Here is a 23431-nt window from a genome sequence, read left to right as displayed (position 1 = left end):
GGTTATTAAGATACTCTGTTGAAAGAAGTAGACTAGAATGTCATTTTAGGTTTAATCTTGCTTTTTGAAGCTTGTGTTATGTGAAGCAGCACAGATAAGGGTCTTGGTTTGATACCAATTTCTTGCTTTTAGTGGAGTAGGAGAATGCTTTTTTCTTCTCTCTGTTCTCAGCTGACCAGGGAAGCTAAAGGGACCTGAGTGTATGTTTGGAGACAGAGCCACATAACTTGTGAGTGTTTTATCTTGAGTTCAGCTTACCTGTGTTATCTGTGGCTTGTGATATATGTTGTAATGTATGGAAGATCAAATCTATTTTCTGAATCAGCTAATATGTTCTTGAACAAGCATACTGTGCCACTTTTGATTACCCCAGTAAAAGTCCAGTGAGGACACAGAACTGAATCAGCATGCTCAGAGTACCCTGTAATAAATTTTATATGAGATAACTGAGTTGAGGTTGAGGAAGTGACACTTGAAGCGTGTCTGTAAAACTTGTATTAAGAAGACTTAGAATGGAGAATTTGTTTTCTGAGATCACAATAAATCTTTTTGGTTCTGCGTGGGAGCTGAGGATTTCTGTCTTTAGCAACAATTTTTTCCATTAAATGGATGCTGGTGGAGAAATTATGCATAATGGAAAGTACAAAATAATGTTGCTTTCTGTCCAAATAAGTGTGAATTCTTGATTAGCTGTGTTTATTTTTAAGAAACTGCTGAAGCTGCTCCTCAGCATGCTAGAAAAACTTGATGAAAAAGTAAAATACAGTACGAGCTATTGAAACTAAACAGCTGAGTCTCTTCTGCTTTGTTTGCCAGTAGAAATGCTCGTGTTTGTCACTGTTGCTTTAAAAGCTTAAGTTTCTCATAGAGAGTTATCATCTAATTAGACTGGCTTCTGTGTCTCAAATCTTCCTCCTGTTGATCGTGCTGCCTTGCATCAGACAATGGAAAATGGGACATGTGGAAGTGAGCGTATTCTTCTGTGTGATCTTTAGTTTCAGAGCACCTGGTCATGCTGCTGCAGGGCATATCTGGGTAGCTTTTGGTCAGTCAGGTGCCTGTACTAGTTAGCATGCTCTGATTCTCTTGCCAGAGCAGTTGTTACAGCTCTGTTACATATTTATTACAAGGCCGGGGTGCTTGTGTTGATTCAGCTGAGTTAAACTGCTTGGATGATACTCTAAATACAGAAAAAATAGGGCTTTCGTAATTCAGGATCTTTGTGAAAATCAAATAAAACTTCAGATTACAGATTTCAGCAAAGATGAGGAAAAAAGATGGTGGAATGTTTGGTTGGGAAGCATTGCCAACATGCTCTGTTGAGAAAAATCATTGTCACCTACTGACAAGAAGCTTAATTATATTTCTTTCTGTTTTTTAAGAGATGAAATTGGATTAATACCCTGCCCTGAAGCCAGATATAACCGGAGCCCTATTGTCCTGGTAGAAAACAAGCTTGGTGTGGAGAGCTGGTGTGTGAAGTTTCTTTTGCCGTATGTCCACAATAAACTTCTCCTCTACAGACAGAGAAAACAGTGGCTGAACAAGGATGGTAAGTTCTGAGTTGGAGAAGAGTATATTATGTAATTTCTAGCGCACATTTTTTATTTATCATAAAACCATTTAGTTTGGAAAAGAGCTGTAAGATCGGAGTCCAGCCATAAACCTGACACTGCCAAGTCCAACACTAAATCACGTTCCTAAGTGCTGTGTTTACATGTCTTCCAAAATACATCTAGGGACGGTGACTCTACCACTTCCTGGGCAGCCTGTTTCAATTTTGACAGCTCTTTCAGTGAGGAAATTTTCCTCATATCCAGCCTAAACTTCTGGTGCAGCCTGAGACCATGTTCTCTCATCCTATTGTTTGTTACCTGTGAAAGGAAACTGACACTCACCTGGCTATAATCTCCTTTTATGTAGTTTTGGAGAGCAGTAAGGTTCTCCCAAGCCCCCTTTTCTCCAGGCTAAACACCTCCAGCTCCCTCAGCTCCTCTTTATAAGATCTGTGCTCCAGTTCCCCTTCTCTGGGCTCACTCCAGCACCATGATGTCTCAGTGAGTACACAGAGATGGTCACTGATGTGATCCTGCTGGACACACTGTTGAGATCCAAGCCAGGATGCCCTTGGCCTTCTTGACCACCTGGGGATACTGCTGGTTCATCTTCAGCTGGTTCTGGCCAACATCCCTGGGTCCTTTTCCATCGAGCATCTTTCCCAAAGCCCATGGTGTCATGTGGCATTGTTGTGACCCAGGGGCAGGACCCATTAGAACCTCATACAAGGAGCTCATCGATCCAGCTTGTCCAGATGCCCCTGCAGAGCCTTCCTACCCTCCAGCACATCATTCCCACCACAGTGTAATCTCCAAACTGACTGACATTTACCCTTCCTAATGCCCATGTCTGGATCATTTACCCTTCCCAATGCCAGTTTAACCTGTTCTGGAAGAAATGGGAGTTACTGCGGAGAGCAGACTTTGGATTGTGCATCTTAACTTAAACAAGTTTAGGGTCATTTGAAACTAAAATTTCTTTTTCTCTTCCCCAAACTGGAAATATTAGAGACAGACAACTTACTTCAGTGGATTATTTAAAGAAGTGATGTTAGTTGATACAAAAGGAATTTTCACCTATTCTCCTGAGTCAAAAGGAAAATGTGGTGATGTATATATCTACTGTAAGAAATGAGTGTAGTGTGTTTCAAATGTAGAAGTACCAGAAATCATTAGTCCCTATAGCTTAGTAAAGTTTTATTTCTTTTCTCATCTCTTTGTTTTGGTTTGGTTTGGTTTTTAGTTTAACTTGCATGAAAAATTCTTTTGTATGTATTCTTTAAAAAATTCAAAATAAAGAATTATGAACTGGTGTGACATAGGAGGTATTTGACTGCTTATAAGGTGTCCTGTTCAGAGTAAGAATGAAAAAGAATAACTAGCTTATGAAACAAGTTTTTAGTTTATTTTTATAGTATCTTCTAAATAGCAGTTGGAATAAAGAATGTTCTTATGCTGGGCTGCTCAGTATCTGATTTCTGTTTTTTTTTTTTTTTTCAGAGACTTCTTTCTAGTATCTTTTGCTTGCTATGGTATTTTTCACATCCCTCAGAAAGAGGGCTATCTGTTCTGTTGAAGAGCACTCTATGACCACTCACAGAGTTCAGATCTTTAGTATCTCACATGCAGCTGGGTTTCAGTTTTGGACTGTTACCATATTTTAATTTTTTTCTACTTACGTGTAACTAACCTGTCCATAAAGCACTGACTGTGTCCATTTTGCTTCAAAATGTGTGGGACTGTCTTCCCGTCCTGAAGCATACCAAACAGCCACCGTTCATTCGGTGTTGATTGCAGCTATAGCAAAGCCAATCTCCCTGGCTGCTTTATGCAGTAGTGAGTTAAAGAATTATGTTTTAAATAGTGGGATGCTAGCATACATCTGGTGCAGACTCTAGCACCTAGTCATAACTGACATTGTACTACTTGCTGTTACTACTAGGTAAATTTTGAGAGGAGGTCTGTGTAGATCAGGAGAAGTATTTTTTTCCTTTGATATCTGCTTTTCTCTTCTTTAATATTTTATTGCTGTAGCCTGTTTCACTTTAAGTGGATGAAGCCAGTTGTGCACTAATGCTCATTAAAATGTAGTGTATGGCACAGTCAGGTGGTGTTGGTCAGGTCTGCAGATGTGCACTTGAGCTTCTTTTGCCTTTGGAGATGATATGGAGAAAGAAGATAGAGGTAATTAGTGGATCTTGGAGTGGGAGCATTCTTAAAGCACAGAGTCTTGCCTGCTTTTGTCTGCCTGGTGGTGGGGTCTAGATTTATTAAACACTGTTTGATTTGTTAAACACACTTTGATTCCTTATTACAAACATATGGATACATAATGCAAGCATTTTGGAAAGAGTAGCATGAAATGGCAGGCAAGACAGATCATGATAGGGAAGAACCCATTCTCCTGGCGACATAGTCTTCCAGTGCTCTCTGTGCACCTTGGGTGGTGTTAGAGTAACAGTGTACTGACTTGATCCTAGAATTAATTACCCTTCTAAAGAGTAGCTTAAAGAACTTGAAGTGTTTTCATGTGTTGCTGGGTGTGACTGACCCATTGATCGTGTTTTATTTTTGTCTAGCAGATTTTCTGTGTGTGTTTGTGTCATTGTGTTTTCCACACTCCTGCAAGAGGGTTGATGTCATGTCATTATGTGATTATTTATGAAAAATACTTTGTGGACTTCATAAATTCTATATTGCCCTTTATTTTTTTATTTTTACATAATTTGTTTTCTTGAATGTTTTTTCTCATTACAGACATATTTAAAATACTCTGTTCCTAGGGGATGTGTATTGCTAACATAAGTAACTTCAATTTCTTCTTGGTCTTTGTGGTTTATGTTTAGACCCGTTCAGACCAGGACCTTTTTGATAACTGCCACCAACCTGCTGCTAGTGATTTATTCAGTTCTGATAGAAACTGGTGATTATGATGTCATTCCAAATCTGAAATTTGTAATGCAGACAATTACAAAATTCAATAAACAGAGCTTTAATAAAGAGAATATAATTAATGTTGACTGACACAGAGCTAAATACAAACTTTAGCATTTAAAGGGTTGAACCTACTAGCACAGGTAATCTTAGCAACACCGGTGGTTTTGGAGGTCTGAGGTAGGAGTTTGTGATGTGTATTGTTATTATGCTGCAGATCTTCAGCAGGGAGACTTCATTTTGGTCTCAAGTGTTGTTGTAAAGCCTAACCATTGAAATTTCCACGCAGAGAAGAACTTACTGTTTGAAGCCAAACTACAAACAATGAGATCTTTGTCACATTTTTGGGTGTGTGAAGACAGCTGATAGCCATGATCTGTGTGCTAGCACCCTGCTGCAGTCGCAGCAGTGCAGGTGCTTTGTTGTGATGCCTGTGTCACACCTGCCGATGCCACAGGGATGGTGTCTGTGGGCCTCTGCTTCCCTCACAGGTGAAACCTTGCAGAGCACTTCCTCTCAAAATGCAGCTCAGAAAACTGTCAGTGAATACTGCAGTAGCATGGATTTTAGGCTAGTGCCTGCAATTTAATTGACTTTCTTTTGAAAATGAAACTCCATTCTGTTTTATCTCTTTATTTAAAAAAATTCAGATACGTGAGAAGAAGTGATCTGCAGCATTTTCATGTCTGCTGAGGTTTTCTGTAACCCCTGTAGAACGCAGTCAGATCTTTCATATTAAAATCCTGTTTGTAAGGGAGTTTAGTATGTTTTACCATAATTGAGTTTCACATTTGATAAAAGGTTTGAGCAGAAACTGAACTGCTGTGGTGGAGCGAATGAAGGTGGAAGTCTTTCCCAGTTGGGCTTGTCTCTAAGGTGTCATAAGTATATATACTCTGTCAATGGATCTTATGGTTTTCTCTTAAGTATTCTCAAGGATTTGACTCCAGGGTGCTTTTGTAGGTGAAAGTGCATGCTTGGAATTTGGCAGAGTTGTTGTTTTCTTTTATAACTAGTAAAGAGATAGATTTGTCTATTACTGCTTCAGAACTCAATTGTGTATTCTGTTGAAGCTTATAATAATCGGTGATTACAGGTGTGGTCTCTACTCACATCTTCTGTTTTGTTTGAGTCATTGTAAGCCATTTAAAATAGAACAGAGGGGAACAACAGGACGCTGATTCAAGTATCTGCTTTCTGATGTGGTATCTGATATTTTTTCTGATAGGATCCTGGAAGAAGGAAGTGCTTTATAGTTACTCATTGGTAGGTTAGTGACACAAATGTTTAATTTAGTTACAGTTTCTTTTGCATACTTGGAATCCAGAATCATGACTGGTCCTCTTGCATGTTATTTGAGTTTAGAAATATAAATTTCACAATATGTTTTTATCCTTTCTCCAGTTTATTTAATGTATGTATTTATGAATGCATACTATTTATGTTATGTCAAGATGGTTTTCTGAAATTGCTACAAACTACTCCCAGAATATCTAAAAAAGTGGATATAGCCATATTTTAAGGTGAGCTAAAACTGTGTTGTTTTATTTGTCCTTTTGCAGTTGGGGAGACTTTAACATGCAAAAAGATACTCAGTGTGAGCACCTATAATGCAATAGTTTGCCTGAAACGTATCTGGTAGAAAATAATTTATAAATAAAAGATGTTGGGTTTTGTTACTGGCATGGGAATAGTTGGCAACTACTGTCATTGTGTGCCAGCTGTCATAAGACTTCCTATTAAAAAGTGGCTCAGAGGTTATTAAATTGTGCCATTTTTTCTACTGAAAAGTGGCTTAGAGGTTACTGTATTATGTCATTTCACATCTCTGGCTCAGAACCATGCTTCATAAATCTTCATCTGTTACATCCAAGAACAGTGACATGAAAGAACTTGGAGATTACTTGGAGATCTCTATTATTTGGAGATTTTCCTTTTATCTGCATGTTTCCTTTGATAATGTTGGGGATGCGGTGAACCTCTGTAATGGGAAAATGGACAAAATGCCAACAAACTGTTTATGTTGGACGTGATTGGATGCTGTTACAGACCTTTGATATTACCATAATGGTCATAACTGGAAATCATGACTAAAGCTGTATTGTTTTAAGTAGACTTTGAAAAATCTTTTCTGAGAAGTATTCAAAAGACTGAAATAGGCTATAATAAACTTTTGCATAGTGTGCATATAACATGTACAGTGGAGTACTTAATAATTACTAAAACCATTATTGTAGGTAAAATGGAAAGTGTACATAAAACAATCACAGCTCACAATTTTAACTATACCGCCTTATAAAAATGATGTTTTGGTAAATGTTTCAAACTAATTTTTGAATGTAAAATTGAAACAGTAGCCACAAAACACTTAGCAGATGTTTAATTCTATGTATGTTGATTTTGTGTATGTGAGTAATCCTGGTTATTTGAATTGGGATAGTCAGCAGCATAAAATTAAATGGGTGTAGAAATACTTTGCTGGTTCAGGAATTGCATAAACCAAGGAATAATATTTGTACATTCAGGCAGCAAGTTAGGAAGAAGCTTTGCACGTATGAGAAGTATTTATTCGTTGGCAGCAAAGAGGGGTTTACCTAAAACTTGTGAAAATAGAAAGTTAAGTTTGTTCCTTGAGAAACTTTTCAAAACATTATATCTTAGTGCAAAGTCAACAGTACAGTAAAGAATTCCACACCACACCCTCCATCACCCCTTGCATTATATGGTGGCTTTGGTGGCTTAGCATGTTCCTCATAAGGAAGAACATAAGGGAAAACACAAAATTTCTTTGCTGGATATAAATGATCAATCAGACACACAGTAGTATATGAAGGGATTTCACTTTTAGATCTATTGAACCATTGGCTCTTGTTTCAAAGGTACATGAATCCGTGTCCTTTGCATTGTGAATTAATTTATGTCCTGTTGCTGTTAAATTTCTTAACAGCTCATTTTGCAGTCATATTAACTGCACTAACCAGAAATATGTTTCCATGAGATACCATCATTTTCTTTTTCCTTCAAAGAATGAAGTACCTCTTATTTGCTGGATATCACCTGAAGTATGATCTAATTAGTATGTTAAATGCAGGGTGATTAGGAGAAAATGTTGCCGAATTTAATTGACAGTTAAATTGGATAGTTACATTCAGTTTTTATGACCGTTAAAAATAAGTGTAATACGTAAATTTACAGTATACAGTGCTTAAATGCAGGGATGCATTTAAGCAAATGTTTTGGGTTTTGCTTTGGGTTTTTAATGGAATTAGTCTTTAAAACTTCAGTCCGATGCGCTTCACAATGTATTTAAAGTGTTTTCTATACAGTTCAATAGGGAGTACTTTTGTAATCCTTATTCATAGCTGTGGTTTCATTTTTTAGCTCCAAGTTTTTTATAGTGTGTGTATTTTTTGTAACAGTATGGTTTATGTCAGCCATCTGCAGTTTAGACTTGTTCTAAAATAGTAATGTTTTTACTTCTGTATAGTATTTAGAAATCTTTGGATTTTCTTTGAAGAATTCTCTGCTTCTCATATATTGTGTGTGTGATTAAAATCACTGAATACTCAAAGATTTATATAATGATTCTTCCTTGCTGAGGGCATATTCACTTCATTATTTTAAATAATGAAAAGTTCATCATTTTAAATACTGAGGATATGGCAGATCTTGCTCCCTCTTAAGTTAAATTATCATTTCTTCTGGAATGAGAGCAGGCTTTTACAGAGGTACAGCAGCCTGTAGCAGAGAGACTTTGAGGAATGAAAGGGAGTAAGGGACTGCAAAGATATCGCTGCTGTGTGCAAATCATTACTAATCTTAATGTCTCTTGTTCCATCGTTTTAGAGCTGATAGATATCACGTGTACCCTGCTACTGCTGAACCCCGACTTCACCACTGCTTGGAATGTGAGGTATGTTGCACTCAGAAAATGCCATCAAAAGACCTGGGCCTTACAGGATTCAGCTGAAAGGTTTGCTTCAAGTGGTTGTTGGTGATGAAGCAAGAACTTGTCAGCTGAAAAGTGCTGAAGGACTTTAAAATCTCTTCTTTCCTGTATATTTCAAATAGTTTGAAACTGTCCTTTTTTTTGGTTTCTGTTGGGTCGGTTGGTTTGTTTGGGGGGTTTTTGTTTGTATGGGGGGGTTTTGTTGTTGTTTTTGGTTTTTTTTTTTTTCTTAACTGTAGGCTGAAGATTATAGTGCTGCATGTGGAGGCACGTTTGCACCAGATTTTCAGGGTGTATAAGTCCCACTGAACTACAAGTCCTCTTTCCTCCTGCAGTTAACGAGGGCAGTGCTCAACTGATGTCTGCTGTGTGTATTCACTGTTCTCATTTTTACCTCTTGAGTTCTTTCGAGATTCCAGCCCAGTTTGCTGCCACTGCCAGTGCAGGCTATCGAGGCTCTGCAGATACACTGCTAGAGAGGGGGAGAAGGTGTCTACCCTTTATTTTGTACACATTTCCCCCCTCCTCTCTCCTTTCATTGATCAAGCTTCAGAACTTGACCAGCAGTCGGAGGAGGAACAGGAATTTACCTCCCTGCTCTTCAGGGGCTGCAGAAACACCAATTCCTTACACCTTTGTAATCTTACAACTATTCTGTACATTTCAGTGTCGGAGGAATATTTTCTTTTTCCTGCCTAGGTAAGACTGGAGATAGTCTAAAAGCTGTGATTTCAGAAGAGCTAGAGGGCTGACAATACTATGATAGTCTCTAGGAAATGGAAAACAGGACTTTTGTCCTGTTTTTTTAATGGAAATTTATTTTATTTTAACTTCTGTCCTTCTTTTTTTAATGGAAAACAGGACTTCTGTAGTTATAGTGCACTATTGCAGGTGGTGCATTAGCAAAATGACCTAGAAAGATGATGGCTTCTTCTAGTTGTCAGCCCTAGTTATGGCAAATTCAACTTTTTCTTTTTTCTTCTTTCACTGATGATACAGTTCTGAAGGATTCTGCTGTGTTCTGTATCTTTCTGTCTCTCAGGTCTAAAAAAGGCGGATGAATGTGATAGCAAGGGGTTTACTGTCATGAAAATGTATAGCTTGAGTGGCTTTGAAATAATAAAATGGAATTAGGAACTTTTGTACATAATAGAAGCTGTTAACAGTAATCTCATCTTATGGTACTTATAATTGATTTTTAGTGTATGTTTTGTGGAATTTTTTGTTATTGCACATGCATTCATCCTTATCAGTCTGGCTCTTTTTTTTTTGTGCCTGACAGCTGAAAGAGTTAGCTTTTATGTGCACTAGAAGAGTAGTTCAAAGTTGTAAGTGGAATTAAAAACGCTAAGGAATATGGATGAGGATTGTTTTATCTTTTATGATATTTATGGTTTAGCAACATAAAAATTATTGCAGGAGTTGGCCTTACTCCCTGAACTGGTGACTAGTGACCTACCAGTCAGTCTGTCTTTGGAGCTCTGTTTAGCATCCAGAGGGATCTTGTTACACAAACCCAGTCAATATCTGTGGAGGTTACCAGGGAGCCCACACTAGCAAAGGAGCTGCTTTGCTGCATCTGACCCTACATTGTTCTAGGCTTCTGCTAGGAGTTTACTCATTTGAAGTGGAGGCACTTTAGTTATGTTGACGTATATTTCAGCTTCTCTTGAAATTACAGGTCAAGCTAGCCAAATGTGTGCATAATCAGTCACAGAACAGAGGACTGTGTTCTTCAGATGCTGGTGATAAATCCTTATTTTGAGGTAGTCTGATCTGAGAATTAATTGTAATTGAGACTTGCACTCTGCTTGCAGAACATGATGGATTTGTTGTGGGATGATTGGTTTCTTGTTGCTCAGATGATATTTGTCATGCCAGGTTCATCTTGCATTCTTTGTATAAAAATTCACTGCTCGATTTTTGAGAGGGGAAAAAGCATCATAGACTAAGTAGCCTAAAAAATAAAAAGTGTTCTAGTTGTTTACTGAAGAGCAGCCCAGCACACTGTGTCTTTCTTGTAATTTATTTCATTGTAGGCTGGATTAATCCCTATTTCATATGTTGCATTCTGCTGAAATCTTCAGAGATAGTGTTTGACTCAGTAGCACTGAACTTGAAGATTGATGAAGAAAGAGAAAAGGAAATCCCTTCCTAGGAAAGGACACAGGACTTGGCAGAGCTAAGTCAGAAGACTAAAATGGTGTTATGGAAGACAGATGAACCTTTCAGCTCAGCTACAACCACAGAAAATCGTATCTGATTAATGAAGCATGGGAGGACACAGAACTTTAAACATGTTATCTAGGCTAGCTAGGAATAGATGGTCTGCATTGACTTTGTAACTATTCTGAACAGTTGTAATGTACCTACTACATGTGTTTGTTGTTTATTTATTTATTTATTTAAATTAGAAGTGACTGGAAAGTTACAGAAGGGCAGGGAGTATAACCAAAACCCTGAGACCTGAGCAAGAGGTAATTATATGGCAGAGGAAGATTTGCTAAAGAGTAGGTGTGTCATTTCCTAGGAACTGAGAAACCCCTGTCATACTGAACGGGATAACAGATATCTTCAATTGTCAATCCTAAATTCAGTTATCCTGTGTTTTTAGAAGTTGAAAAGACTTGCAAGTTAAAATGACCCAAATTTTTATGTAAGTGATTGTAAAATAATTTTCATAAATGCCTTTTTTCTTCCTGTTATCCTTCCTGGCATGTACAAGTGATGAAAAGACTTTAGGTAACAAGACACTCTGAAAAGTCACATTTTGCTTTCAGATATGAATGACTTCAAAGGTGTTAGCATAAGGCAAGTCAAAAGGATTCCAGATTAATTTTTATGGGAGCCGTAATCCTTAAGGGTGAAACATTACCTATGATCCACATGGCAAGAAAGTGAGCTAGAAATTATATATCCCAACTTGGATGTTAACTGATAGAGCTTAGAAGAGGTTTATGGGGGAGTGTATGGTACTTCAGTCATACTAGTGCCTACAGTCCTTTGTGAATGGGAGAATCTCTCATTTGAAAATGATTACAGCTAAAACCAGCTTTTCTGCTACTGCAGTGAAGGTGGATCTTGTCTGTGCTTTTCCTCAACTTTGTAAAAGAGGAAGTTTACTTTAAGAGTGTTTGAAGCATATAAAGATGGGGCTGTTTACTTACAGTGAATGTTTTAATATAGAAAGAACAATTTCTTCACTGAAAGTTTAGGTTTTGGGAGGTAGGTGGCCTGGTAATCTAGATCTTTGTTAAATATGTACATGTATTTGTTTTAAGTATCAGACTGAGCTAGGCTGTATTTTCATTCTGTGTGTATAGTAAGTAATTTTTACCAAAAGATCACCTTATGCTTTGCAGTAATGAGGCAGTTGTTCTACCTACTCCAATGTTGACCCTGAATCAATCTTTGTCTGCTTTCCAAATTTGAGTGCACTGGCACAGAATGGTCAGTCTGCCACTTCTGATTGGTATACCTGAACTGCCTGTTAAAAACCAGCTAAAATCATCCAATCTGAAGCATGCTGGAACTTGCTTGAGATAAAAATAGATCTCCCAGTAGATATCAGAAGCAAAACTTCCATGAGGATTTCTACATTTCCCCACTCTGCTTCAGTTTTAAGGAATATTTGCTCACTGTTAGTGTTGCAACCATTAGCTTCTGACTGTGGTTATAAGTTTAAATTACAGCAACATAAAGCTGAAGTACCAGATGGAGTCAGTTTCCTACTAAAAATTACCAAGTCAGACAGAAAATATGTACTCACAGAAAGGAAATACATCAATTTGTTTGTGGGACTCGGGCCATAACTTTAGGACAACATTATGTTTTCTGCTTCAAACTGCAGAGAAGTTTTGCCTTTTTATTTGATAGCAGATCTTTCCAGAATATATTTCCTCCTGTCCCACTGAGGTCTTTTGGTCAGAGAGTTCATCATCTGCTCCTCACTTTACTAGTGCCATGCCTATTATTATGATGAATCAGAAATTATTAGAAAAGCCAACACCCAAACCCATGCCAAAATTGCTTCTGCTTCTTTCACTCACCTTTTTCAGTTGTGACTTCTGCAGGTTCTGGGAAATGTGTATTTTCTTTCTGCAGATGGTAACTTTGGAACTTACTTACTTACGTGCTTACTTACTTACTTACAAAGCTGCTGTCTACTAGATTGGAGAATAGGATATGAAGACTAATGCCCTTGGAGTAACCAGTGATGAGGCCACGTCTACAAACATGCTCAGGACAGGCAATAAGGGTTAAAAAACCTAGAAAGAAGAGGGTGAGGGGGAGGGAATTCTGTTCAAAGAAGGTGAGAAGGACAAGTACAGATTTTCATTTAGCTCTGTCTGTGAGAGGTACTCTAGGAAGAGTTGTGTTGGATGAACATTAAGTTTTGTCAGGGCAAATTTTAATTTTTTTTTTAACCAAAGATTGTTTTACATTTAAGTAAACTGAACAATTGCAGTCTTTTTGTTAAGTTTGCAAAACATTCTACTCACAGAGAATATTTCCCTTTTCTTTATAAATTTAGGGAACCTTGACACTGTATCTTGAACAGTATGTAAAAACTAAAAGTACGTGTGGAGGTGTGCTATGTGTAAGACTATTTTCAGATGTACACAGTGATCTAAGGGCTTAATTTCAAGAAGGGATGTTTATTCATATATGTAACCCTACTGATAGTTGACTCAGTAATTTCTTGGTAGGTTTGAGAACTAAAGGGTTGTATGTGTTCAGATTAAGATAAAGTTCTTTGTGCACACATGCATAATACTTACTTATATATAGTATATACTGTATATACTATATATATGTATAGCAGAATGGATTAATGCACTAAAGGGTTTTTAAACTCTTGTAGTTTGATGGTGAAGTTATGTTATGATACAAAGGAAATGCCATGCAATTTGTAATTGGGATTTGTGTTCTGTTTTCAGACTACTTTTATTCACACAGATTTATTTTATCTTTTGTAGGAAAGAATTAATACTGTCTGGCACTTTAAATCCACTAAAAGATTTGCATCTTGGAAAACTGGCGTTAACCAAGTTTCCAAAGAGTCCAGAAACATGGATTCATAGGTTGGTTTCCTTTGCCTTCTAATGACTCCTCAAACATTTTTCCTAAGGTTTTTTTGATTTCCTGTTCTTGGGTTAAGGAAAGTCATACATGTAGGAAGACATCTAGAAATATATCAGATTCTTTGAACCACTTGTTGCAGAATACTGTTCTTTGGCTTTTGAAGCTACCTGTCTATATTCTACACTTAGAACTGAAGTCTTACGCACCTTTTCTGCTACACACTTTTAAAATAAATGTCAAAAGGGGGGATAAATTTCCTTAGAGGTTTATCATGTCTTGCAGCACGTAAGATTCTCAACCTGAAAATTCTGATTCCATCGATTGGAAGTATTTGAGCACTGTAGGTTTCTCCTTTCTCTCCAACTTAGTACAGTATTGCTTGTCTACGGGCATTTCAGAAAGTGAAGATTCTGTTAAAGCCAGCCTTTGTAAATAAAGCTGGATTCTCTTCTATCTCAATACTGGTCTTTTTGGTTTGGTGAATTTGTTTTCATCATTTTTAACTTAAACTAAGTCATTCAGTCACTACTACTGGATATTAAAATAACAGTTCACGTGTTTGGAAAATTTAACTCCAGAGTTACTCAAATGCCCAAGGCTAACCATCTCAGTCATGACTGACCATAAAATGCCCGTAGCAGAGCCAAGTGAAGTATAGAATCCATTGCTCAACTTCAAAACAAAAAAAAACCCCAAAAAACTTGGTACGTGTATGGTCTTTTTTCATGATAGAAGTAAAAAGATAAGTCGATCTTTTATAGACAGCACTAAAGAGATTTAAATGTAACACATTAGGAAGCAGTGTGCACTGTTTGTGTTTAATATGTCCAGCATTAGAGCAGCTGTAAAGTTGATACTCCATTAGGGACTTCGTACTCTATAAAGAACATAACAAAACTCACTGACTACATGAGAATTTTTGGAAGTGGAAGTTGTTGATAAACTCTTGTTCGTCACTGCATGCATGAGCTTAAAATTCTCAAAGCAAACATAGCAAGCAATGCATGGAATAGTGCAGGGTGTTTCACTGATACATCAACAGCAATGAAGTTCAGCAGCATTGATTTTTAATTTTGATGTTCCACTTCTTTTCATCATCCTTATGCTACTAACTTGTGCTGCTTGATGGCTTTGAAGCAAAAGTATGCAGCTACAATAGGAAAAAAATCTTGCGGTTTGTCATAGTTAAACTTTTCTACATGGTAGCTAACACTGGAAAAATAAGATTTTTTTTCATGTTAATACTTCTGAATACTGCTTTCCATTTTTGGTAATTCTTTCCATTTTTGATAACTGAATGAAAAAGACACAATGCGGATAAAACCCATGAGTGAACAAACTTAATATGAATGTCTTCAAATGAGAGAAAAAGCAGATGAGGTAACTTTTTTTAAAAGTTAACTAATGTGTTATTAACTTATCTATTTTATATATATATATGTAGATATATAATTTTACATATGGCTTGCAAAATAGAATTTTTTCTTTCAAGAGAGTGGATTTATTATTTTTATTTTATTTCTTGATTTCTTTTAACCTGGAGTTAAAAGAAATTTTGGCACCTTCAAAAGAAGCAATTCATTGGTTTTGGAACCCATGTGAGCCAGTATAAAATAGGATAATCTCTGTGTTGCACACCAGAGGATGTCCATCTCTCCTGAGCATTCTACAATGGACCATTGCAATTCCATTGACATGGGCTGCTCTGTGGAAAATTGCACATCTGTAATCTGTTTTTGTAGAACCCTTTTGTGCTGGGGCTGCAGATGTAGCAGATGCAGCACTGAGGTTGCATCTACAAATACTACTAAAACTTTGTCCAAAATAAAACAAAAAAACCAAAACATTTAGGAATCTGTACTTCATCAATAAAAACATTGTTTATACCCTTGAAACCATAAACCTTTTGGACTTCGCTACTGCTGCTGATGTACGGAAACAAATGTGAATTGTGGAGTGCTGTCAGATGTTAAAGATATTAAGCAGAGTTAATTTTTTATTAAATCACTCTTTCTATCTCACTTTTTGTACTTCATTTTAGTGCTATGCAAGGCTTTGAAGGAGGAGCCTATTAGAAATTTCATGCACACACTACTTACACTGTTTCATAAATTTGCTGTTTACTTCTGTTTCATTTTACTATGCTGTAAGTAGCCATGATCACTTAAAGTGAGCAAACTGATACAGTTGTTTTGGGAGTGTGGTCATCGTGTCATAGCTTTTATCACGGCAGGCGTTCAGATGATTATTTATTACTCACCCCTTACCTAGCTACAGTGTAGTTCAGAGAATAGAAATATTGGAAAGATTTGGTGTATGCAAATGAAACACCATTTTTTTCTCTTAAAATTGCTCACTATTAACACTTTACGTTGTTTAACCAGACGATGGGTGCTGCAACAGCTAATTCAGGAAAATTCCTTGTCCAGTCTTGCAACTAAAGGAAATTTGGGAGCAGCACCCGTGGAGAGAATTCACCGACTAGTGCAGGAGGAAATGAATGTCTGCTCCGAAGCTGCTGGGAGATATCCAAGCAACTACAATGCCTGGTCCCATCGCATCTGGGTTTTACAGCATTTGGCAAAGCTCACTGTCAAGGTATAATACAATAGTGAATAAATTATTAAATTTTCTTGTCCAAAAAACCAAAATATTGGTTTGGAAAGCAGTTTGTATAACATGAATGAAGGCTATCAAGTGAAGTTATCACAGGTAGCAGAGAATGTTTTAAGAAGGTGGGCAAAATCTTGAAGTGAATATGTTTTGCATTTCTCTTACCAGTGTAAGCAGTTTCTGCTCAGCAGAAATAACACATTTTTCTTGCCTGTGTACAAAGCTCTGTTTCTCTCTTCATATGTGGGAAGACTGCAGATGGGACTGTTTGAGCCAAAGTAAGGATTCGGCAACTCTAAGTAATTCTTCCAGCGCTAGTCTTGAAATTCCTAGTAGGGGAAAAAGGTAATATGTAACAGATATTATTTTGATAATGTAGTATCATTTTATTGACTCCCTTATTCAGCTTACCTGTGGTTTCAGAATATTGAAGGACGAAGTAAAGTCAGCAGGAATCAATTTTGGAGAAAGCATAGTAGTGCTTGTAATTAATTTCTTCAGTTCCAGCAGTACTTTTTGACAGCATTTACACTGGGAGCTGATTAAACTATTTCTGGGACAGCGGGGACACTTTATGTGGTGTTGAATGTCATCTATAACATCAAGACCTGCAACAAATTTAATTAGTTAATGTGACTTGGTCTAAAATGATATAGGCAGTTTTGTAATACCATGTTTTCTGAGTGGCTGGGTGAGTTCTTTGTGAATATTAGGTTGATACAGTGACACATAACTCACTTTTAACTGCTGCATTTTGCCACATGAGGTTGTAAGGAATTTCCTGGACATTGTTGAGTCAATATAGCCATTATTTTTATGTCCATTGCAGACACAGGGCAAAATTTGGACTTGTCTGCCTAGCAAGTCTATATGAAAAAGTGGTTTTCAGAAAACAGAAGAATTGCGGGATTAAGATAGATTGGAGGTTAGAAGTTAGGGTTAGAGGTCTATATTAATAGAAAACAGGAACTTTATTATCTTCAAGAGCTTACTAAAAGGGTAAGGGAGTTATCACTGTTAGAGAAAATTCAATTAATTCCGTGCCTTAAAACAAGTTCTAAACAGCTCTGTGTCCACTATATTGGTAACAATAGTCTGAGGATCAGGATCACATCTTGAGTGCTTTTTGCACTCACTATTCCTTACTAATTTAATTAAAGAAAAATAATTACATTGTAATAGAAATAACTCTTTGCAGAACTGGAATTATTATGGAGAGTTTATTCTTTGTCAGTTGTGAGTGCTTTTTGTGACAAACCACAAACATGCCCGTGAAGGAAGTATTCTATATTTGTTTGATCATTCCAAAATCCATTTACTTTGCCTGCCATCCCACTTCCCCTACTGATTTATTTTTTCAGAATGAAGATTATGGAAGTGATAGTTCTGTCTAGAGTTGTCCATCTGGTTTCTGTTACCTCTGGCAAAATTTCGGTGGTGTTGTTGTTTCTCCACCAATCTGTTTAACCCATTGGGAAGTCCCCATGTTGGCTCTAGGTGTTTTTCATGACACCACCTATGCATCTCATCAGAGGGCCTAGTAGAAGGTGTTTGGGATACAGGAAAATTAGGAAAAAGTGTGGAGCATAAAAGACAGCAAGAAACTTGTGATAAAATGTGTCTAGGTATCTTTAAGAGGCAGAATTATACAGTGATTGTTTCCAAGATATGATGCAAGGGAAAAGCAAATAAGAACAGGGAAAAAGCAGGCATTACAGATTTTCACAAAAATATGCGGGTTCATAGATCACAGAATGGTTTGGCTTGGGAAGTACCTCCCATCTCATTCCAGCCACCCTGCCATGTGCAAGGGTGCCACTCACTAGATCATGTTGCTCAGGGCCCCATCCAGCCCAGCCTTGAGTACTTCAATGGGGAGGGCATTCGCAACCTCTCTTGGGCAACCTATTTCAGTGCCTTACCACCCTCACAGTAAAGAATTTCTTCCCCAATATCTAATCTAAGCTCACCCTCTTTCATTAACCATTACCTCTTGTTCAGTCACTATATAGTCATGTAAAAAAAATCCCTCTCCCTCCTTTTTATAAGTCCCCTTAAGGTACTGAGAGGCCACAGTGAGGTCATGCCAGAGCCTTTTCTTCTCCAGCCTGAACAACACCAGCATTCTCAGGCTGTCCTAATAGCAGAGGTACTCCAGTCTTCACAGCGTCTTTGTCACCCTTCTCTGGATCTGCATCCACATCCTTATGCTGGTGACTCTTAAAGCTGGATAAAACATTCTAGATGGAGCCTCAACCAGAGAGGCAGAATCCCCTCCCTCAGCCAGCTGATTTTGATGCAGCCCAGGATGCAGTTGGTTTTCTGGGCTGCAAGTGGGCATTGCTGGCTCTTGTCCAACTTTTCATCTCACGTCTGGGATTACTCCAGCCTAAGTGCAGCACTTTGCACTTCAATTTATTGAACTCGTGGGCCCGTTTCTCAAGTTCATCCAGATGTCCATGTCTAGCATCCCGCCTTTCTGTTGTGTCAATTGTGCCACTCTGCTTTGTGTCATCTGCAAATATGCTGAGGGTGCACTTAATCCCACTGTGTGTGTTACTGATGGAGATACTAAAAAGCAGCAGTCCTGGAACAGCCCTGAGGGACTCATCACCAGTCTCCACCTGGACATAGAGTCATTGACCACTCCTCTCTGGCTGCATCCATCCAGCCAGTTCCTTACCCACTGAATAGACCTTCCATCAAATCCATCTGTCTAAAATTTGGAGGTAAGGATGTCATGTGGAACCCATACTGAATGCCTTACACATCTATACCCATGACATCATGACCTCTTCTGTTGTTGACCCTGCTATCACTCTGTCATAGAAGGCCACCAGATTGGTCAGGCACGATTGCTGGCTGCCTCATGTCACCTCCTTGTCTTGTATGTGTCTTAGCCTATCTTCTGGAAGGATCTGCGCCATGGTCTTGCCAACCACAGAGGTAGGCCTGACCAGTCTCCAGTTCCCTGGGTCTTCCTTTCTTCCTTTTTTAAAAATGGGAGCAGTGTTTCCCTTCTTCCAGTCACTGGGGACTTCCCCTAAATACCGTGACTTCAGATATGATAGGCAGTGGTTCGGCAACATCAACCAGTTGTCTCAGAACTCTGTAATGTGGATCTTCAGATGCCATAGACTTGTGGCTGTTCAGCTTCCTCAAGGTTCTCAGCCTGCTCTTTGCTTAGAGTGGGAGGGACTTCACTCTCCCCAACAGGAATCTAGAGGATCAGGGACTAGAGAGAAGTGGGAGGAAGGCCTGACTGCCAATGATGACTGAGACAACTCTGTACTTCAGCTTTCTCCGTATCAGTTACCACCAATTCTTGCTTATCATGGAACATACACTCTCCTTGGTCATTTTTTGTGACCTGTGAGCTTACACAATCCCATCTTGTTATTTGCACCTCTTGCCAAGTCCTGTTCCAGCTTTGCCTTGGCTTTTCTGACCCCATCCCTACCATTCTGTTAAACAGGGGTGGTTTTCTTGCTCATGTTCCTTCAGCAATTTCTGTGTTTGAGTATCTGAAAAGTATGATAAATTTCAACAAGATGCAAGATTGGAACCATGCTGAAAAAGTGGCAGAAACAGTCACTGATTCTACAGCCATTTAGTTCTTGCAAGGTTGCCTGAAATTAAGGAGTACCTGTATTATTTATGGCTGTATTTCTGCTGTAATGCAAACCTTTCCTGTAATGAAGTGTACAGAGAAGCAGAGGCCCAGAAACATAAATTGTTTCGTGTATTATCATTTAAATATGACTTCTTGAGACATTTTTTCATTAACATTTTTATCCTGTTAATGATAACAGGTTTATCATTAACAAATCTATTGGGTTGCTTTGGAGGATTTCAAGAGGTAGGCTGTGTAATAGGATTTTGGTTATTCTTTTTTCTTTGGTCTTATAATCCTAATGCTATTGCAGACTGAATCTCAGCCCAATCTGACAAAAAGATTTAAAATGTTACAGAAGAAAGTTTTGGCCCAGTAGGAGGATTTTCTCACAGGGTATAGATGTTTCTTCTTTCTTACACTAGATGGTCACAAACATTATCTTCTTTCAATATAAAAATTTCAGATTTTTCTAGCTGCATTATTTGAATGGTATTAGCAAGTTTATGTAGTGTTTAAATAGTATTCATTAACATAAATCAAGAATAGATTGTTTGAAACTAATCTAATATTGGGTCCAATCCAATCTGGTATTGGAGTACTGCCTTGGAAAGCCCAATTTCAGCTTTCTCACGTGACTGCACAGTTAGTTAGTGGGGTTAGATCATAGGCTCCAGATACCTACTAAAAGGTGGGTACGTAATTAGTTAGAGAGCCAGGGCAAGAGAGTAGTAGGGGTATAGTCTTAAAATCCATTCACAGTGTGTCGCTTCAGTGAAATCATGCAGAGAGAAAAATAGGATGTAGTTCAGGAGGGATTGACAAACTTTTTTTGTTTTCTTTAGATTGGAATACTCAATTTCATAATTAAAGGATGGAGGTTGACTGATCAGACCCTACAATAAAACAAGCAAGCAAACAAGTAGTGGGGTAATTGTCATGAGGCAGCACTTCTCATGTGTGATACCCAGAAGACAACATGTTCACAAAACACAAAGTGGTGTTTCTTGCTGCCATCCCCAGTAAGGCCTTGGCTTTTTCTTAGACGACTGGGTGTACTGGTCATCTAAGGTACTAGTTTCTGTGAGTGGACATTGCCTATATTTGTCTGGTTATCCTTAAAAATTTGTTTCCCCAGTTCCTTTACATTTCCCCAGAGGAATAATTTCTGCATTTCCTCTGCAGACCTAGAGGCTGAGATGAAGATCACTGAGCACACATGTCATATTCTGGGGGAAGCTGCCAGTTCCATGGTAGTCAGCTCACCACCAGAGGTAGAAAAGAGGTTGTCAAGAGTGGGGAGGGAGGTATTTTCATGTAATTTCCTCTTTCTTCACAGAAAGTAGCAAGGGGCTTGTACAAGGGCTTGTACTGATAGAGATGGAAATGGAGAAAGCAGGCTTTGTAACAGAGAAAGATTCTTGGAATTTTGATTTATTATCTTGGAATTCAGACATTAGCTGGCTTTTTCTTTTACTTCCAGTTGTTAGAAGCATCTTCCACTGGTACTCTAAGGTTCCTAGATAGGAAGCTTTGTTTCATGGCACTCTCCTGTGTTGCTTTTTTAAAAGAGGTGTTCTGGGAATAATTTTGTTCCCTTTGTACAGGGAGTGAAAATACATAATTAAGATGTTCCCCTGTAAATTTTTAGCTTATAAGTATTTCAGATAAATGAATTGGATTCTTCCAAGGTCTCAGTTGAGCATAAACGTGTGTTGTATCAATCACAGCTGAATAAAGGCTGATCTGATTTTTCTGAGCGTTATGTTATTCTTAATAGACTTCTAAATTTTAAAGTTCAGAAGTTTAAAATACTAAGCTCAGCTCTATGAAGAAAGGAAAAGCTGATATTACGGTTTAAAGTGCAGATCTAGACATGGAATTTTAGTTCCCTTAAGAGCCCGGTGTGTGGACTGTTACTTAATACTCTACTTTGCTGATCTCTAAAAGGAGGGTGATGCTGGTATCTTTTGGCAAGATTTAGAAAAAAACGAGTTGACTGTCATGGGTAGAAGACACTGTTTGCATTGTATTTACTCAAATTTCTTTTAGAACAGATGCCCCCAAAAAAGCTATATAGCTAGCCTTGTGCGTTTCCATGGTTTTCTTTGTGGGAGGCTGTGGTTTTTGTGCTGCAGTATCTAAAAGAAAGACTTCTACCTATGGAAGTTGTTTTGCATCAGTTATTCCTGTTAAGTGATGGAGGTAGCTTAGGAGAAGAGGGTAAAAGCGAGACTATACCATAAGATTATTAGGATTACTTCCAAAAGTCTTTAGAAGTAAATGAAAAAGGTAGTTTTGATCTCTTTGGATAGTTTAAGCTGCGGGGGAGAAGCAGTGTGAGGAAAGAGGTTAAGGCCTGTGAACAAAAAACCAAACCACTGGCTCTAACAGAGAAAGCAAAGCAAAGTAAAAGCTTTGTCTGGGAGCCAAACTTGCATTTCTCTCCAGAAATGAATTTTGAAGGTTTAAAAGCACTCAGAATTAAGAGACAATTCATAGGAGCCAGCAGTTAAAAACAAAGCTACAGTTGGCAATTATAGTATTTACCAGAATTGTTTTGAAAGCCTTTCTAGGGGTTCTTCAGTAGTAAAATCAAGCTACCAGGTTATGAATAACTACTTTGGTATTTCACAGGCTCTAGGACTTTAAACACAATGTTATAGTTGACATCCTCTCATGGAAAATGAAGGAGTAAATTAAGTTTGGGTTTTTTTCCTTTTAAGTGACTCATCTACCTTCTGACATCCACAAGCCACTAGGTAAAAAGTAAAATTAATAAAGCTAATAGTGTAATTGGTACTTCCTCTAAATAGTATTTATTGCTAAACATTTTGAGATTCTTAAACCACTGTTTATTTCAGTGTCAAAAGTGGTTTGGGTTTTTTTTCCCCACTCAGCTTGTGGGCAGCTTTCTGAAAAATCTGCCTTTTCAGAGTTTGGAAGAAGTATTGATTTGTTTTCTGCAGGGATGCCAATGTGCTTTTCAGCACACAGTAGAAAAGGCTCAGTGATAGTTCATTTTTCTGTGTGTTCTTAAACCATTACCACAGTGACTGAAATCCCCAAAGAAGAGATTACTTTAATCCAGAAGCAGCGGTGGTTAAGTTCCTCCTTTATACTGGTTGATAACTGCATTTTGTTTCAGGTTCTCCTCGATGAACTTTCATCCACTAAATGTTGGGTATCCATGCATGTCTCAGACCATAGTGGATTTCATTACCGCCAGTTCTTACTCAATTCCTTGATACACAGAACGGTGACTGACAACAACACACTGGTACAAAACCAAATGGTAAATGAACAAAACCCTAGCCTTCAGAAGGAGGAAGAGAGTGCAGAGACAGAAGCTACCTGTGCAGAGGAACAAAGCGTGGATCTCCCCCGTCGTTTAGATGAAGAGATGGAACTCTGCAGTGAACTGATTGATAATTACCCAGGGCATGAAACCTTGTGGTGTCATAGGTAAGAGGACTTGGTCAAAAGAGTTCCCTTCTGATTTGTGGATGATTCTTCACATGATATTTCCAAACAAATTGTTCTGGTTTTAGGAAGTACCACTCAATAAAATATTTTTAAGCTACTATGTATTAAGCCTTTGGAAAATGTTCAAGAGCATAATCAGAACTATTGTGTGGGAGATTTGATTTGGCTTAAATATCTTGCGGTGTAAGCTCTGCT

General features: G+C 38.0%; 1 protein-coding gene across 4 annotated transcripts in view; it reads left to right on the top strand.

Moving 5' to 3' along the window:
- The window catches only part of PTAR1 (protein prenyltransferase alpha subunit repeat containing 1), a 91955-nt gene that overhangs the window by 4689 nt on the left and 63835 nt on the right, over nt 1-23431 (top strand). For 3 of the 4 annotated variants that reach the window (XM_088156814.1, XM_014891748.2, XM_014891747.2), the window contains exons 2-6: nt 1383-1552; nt 8337-8403; nt 13419-13523; nt 15909-16122; nt 22899-23215. In XM_088156814.1, coding sequence (XP_088012940.1) covers nt 1383-1552; nt 8337-8403; nt 13419-13523; nt 15909-16122; nt 22899-23215 — 873 coding nt within the window. The remainder of the gene's footprint in view (nt 1-1382; nt 1553-8336; nt 8404-13418; nt 13524-15908; nt 16123-22898; nt 23216-23431) is intronic. The other variant, XM_088156815.1, reaches the window with a different exon arrangement.

The sequence above is a fragment of the Sturnus vulgaris genome, chromosome Z (assembly GCF_052056855.1).
Source record: "Sturnus vulgaris isolate bStuVul1 chromosome Z, bStuVul1.hap1, whole genome shotgun sequence".
Lineage (NCBI taxonomy): Eukaryota > Metazoa > Chordata > Aves > Passeriformes > Sturnidae > Sturnus > Sturnus vulgaris.
This window is presented reverse-complemented; position numbering and strand designations above follow the sequence as displayed.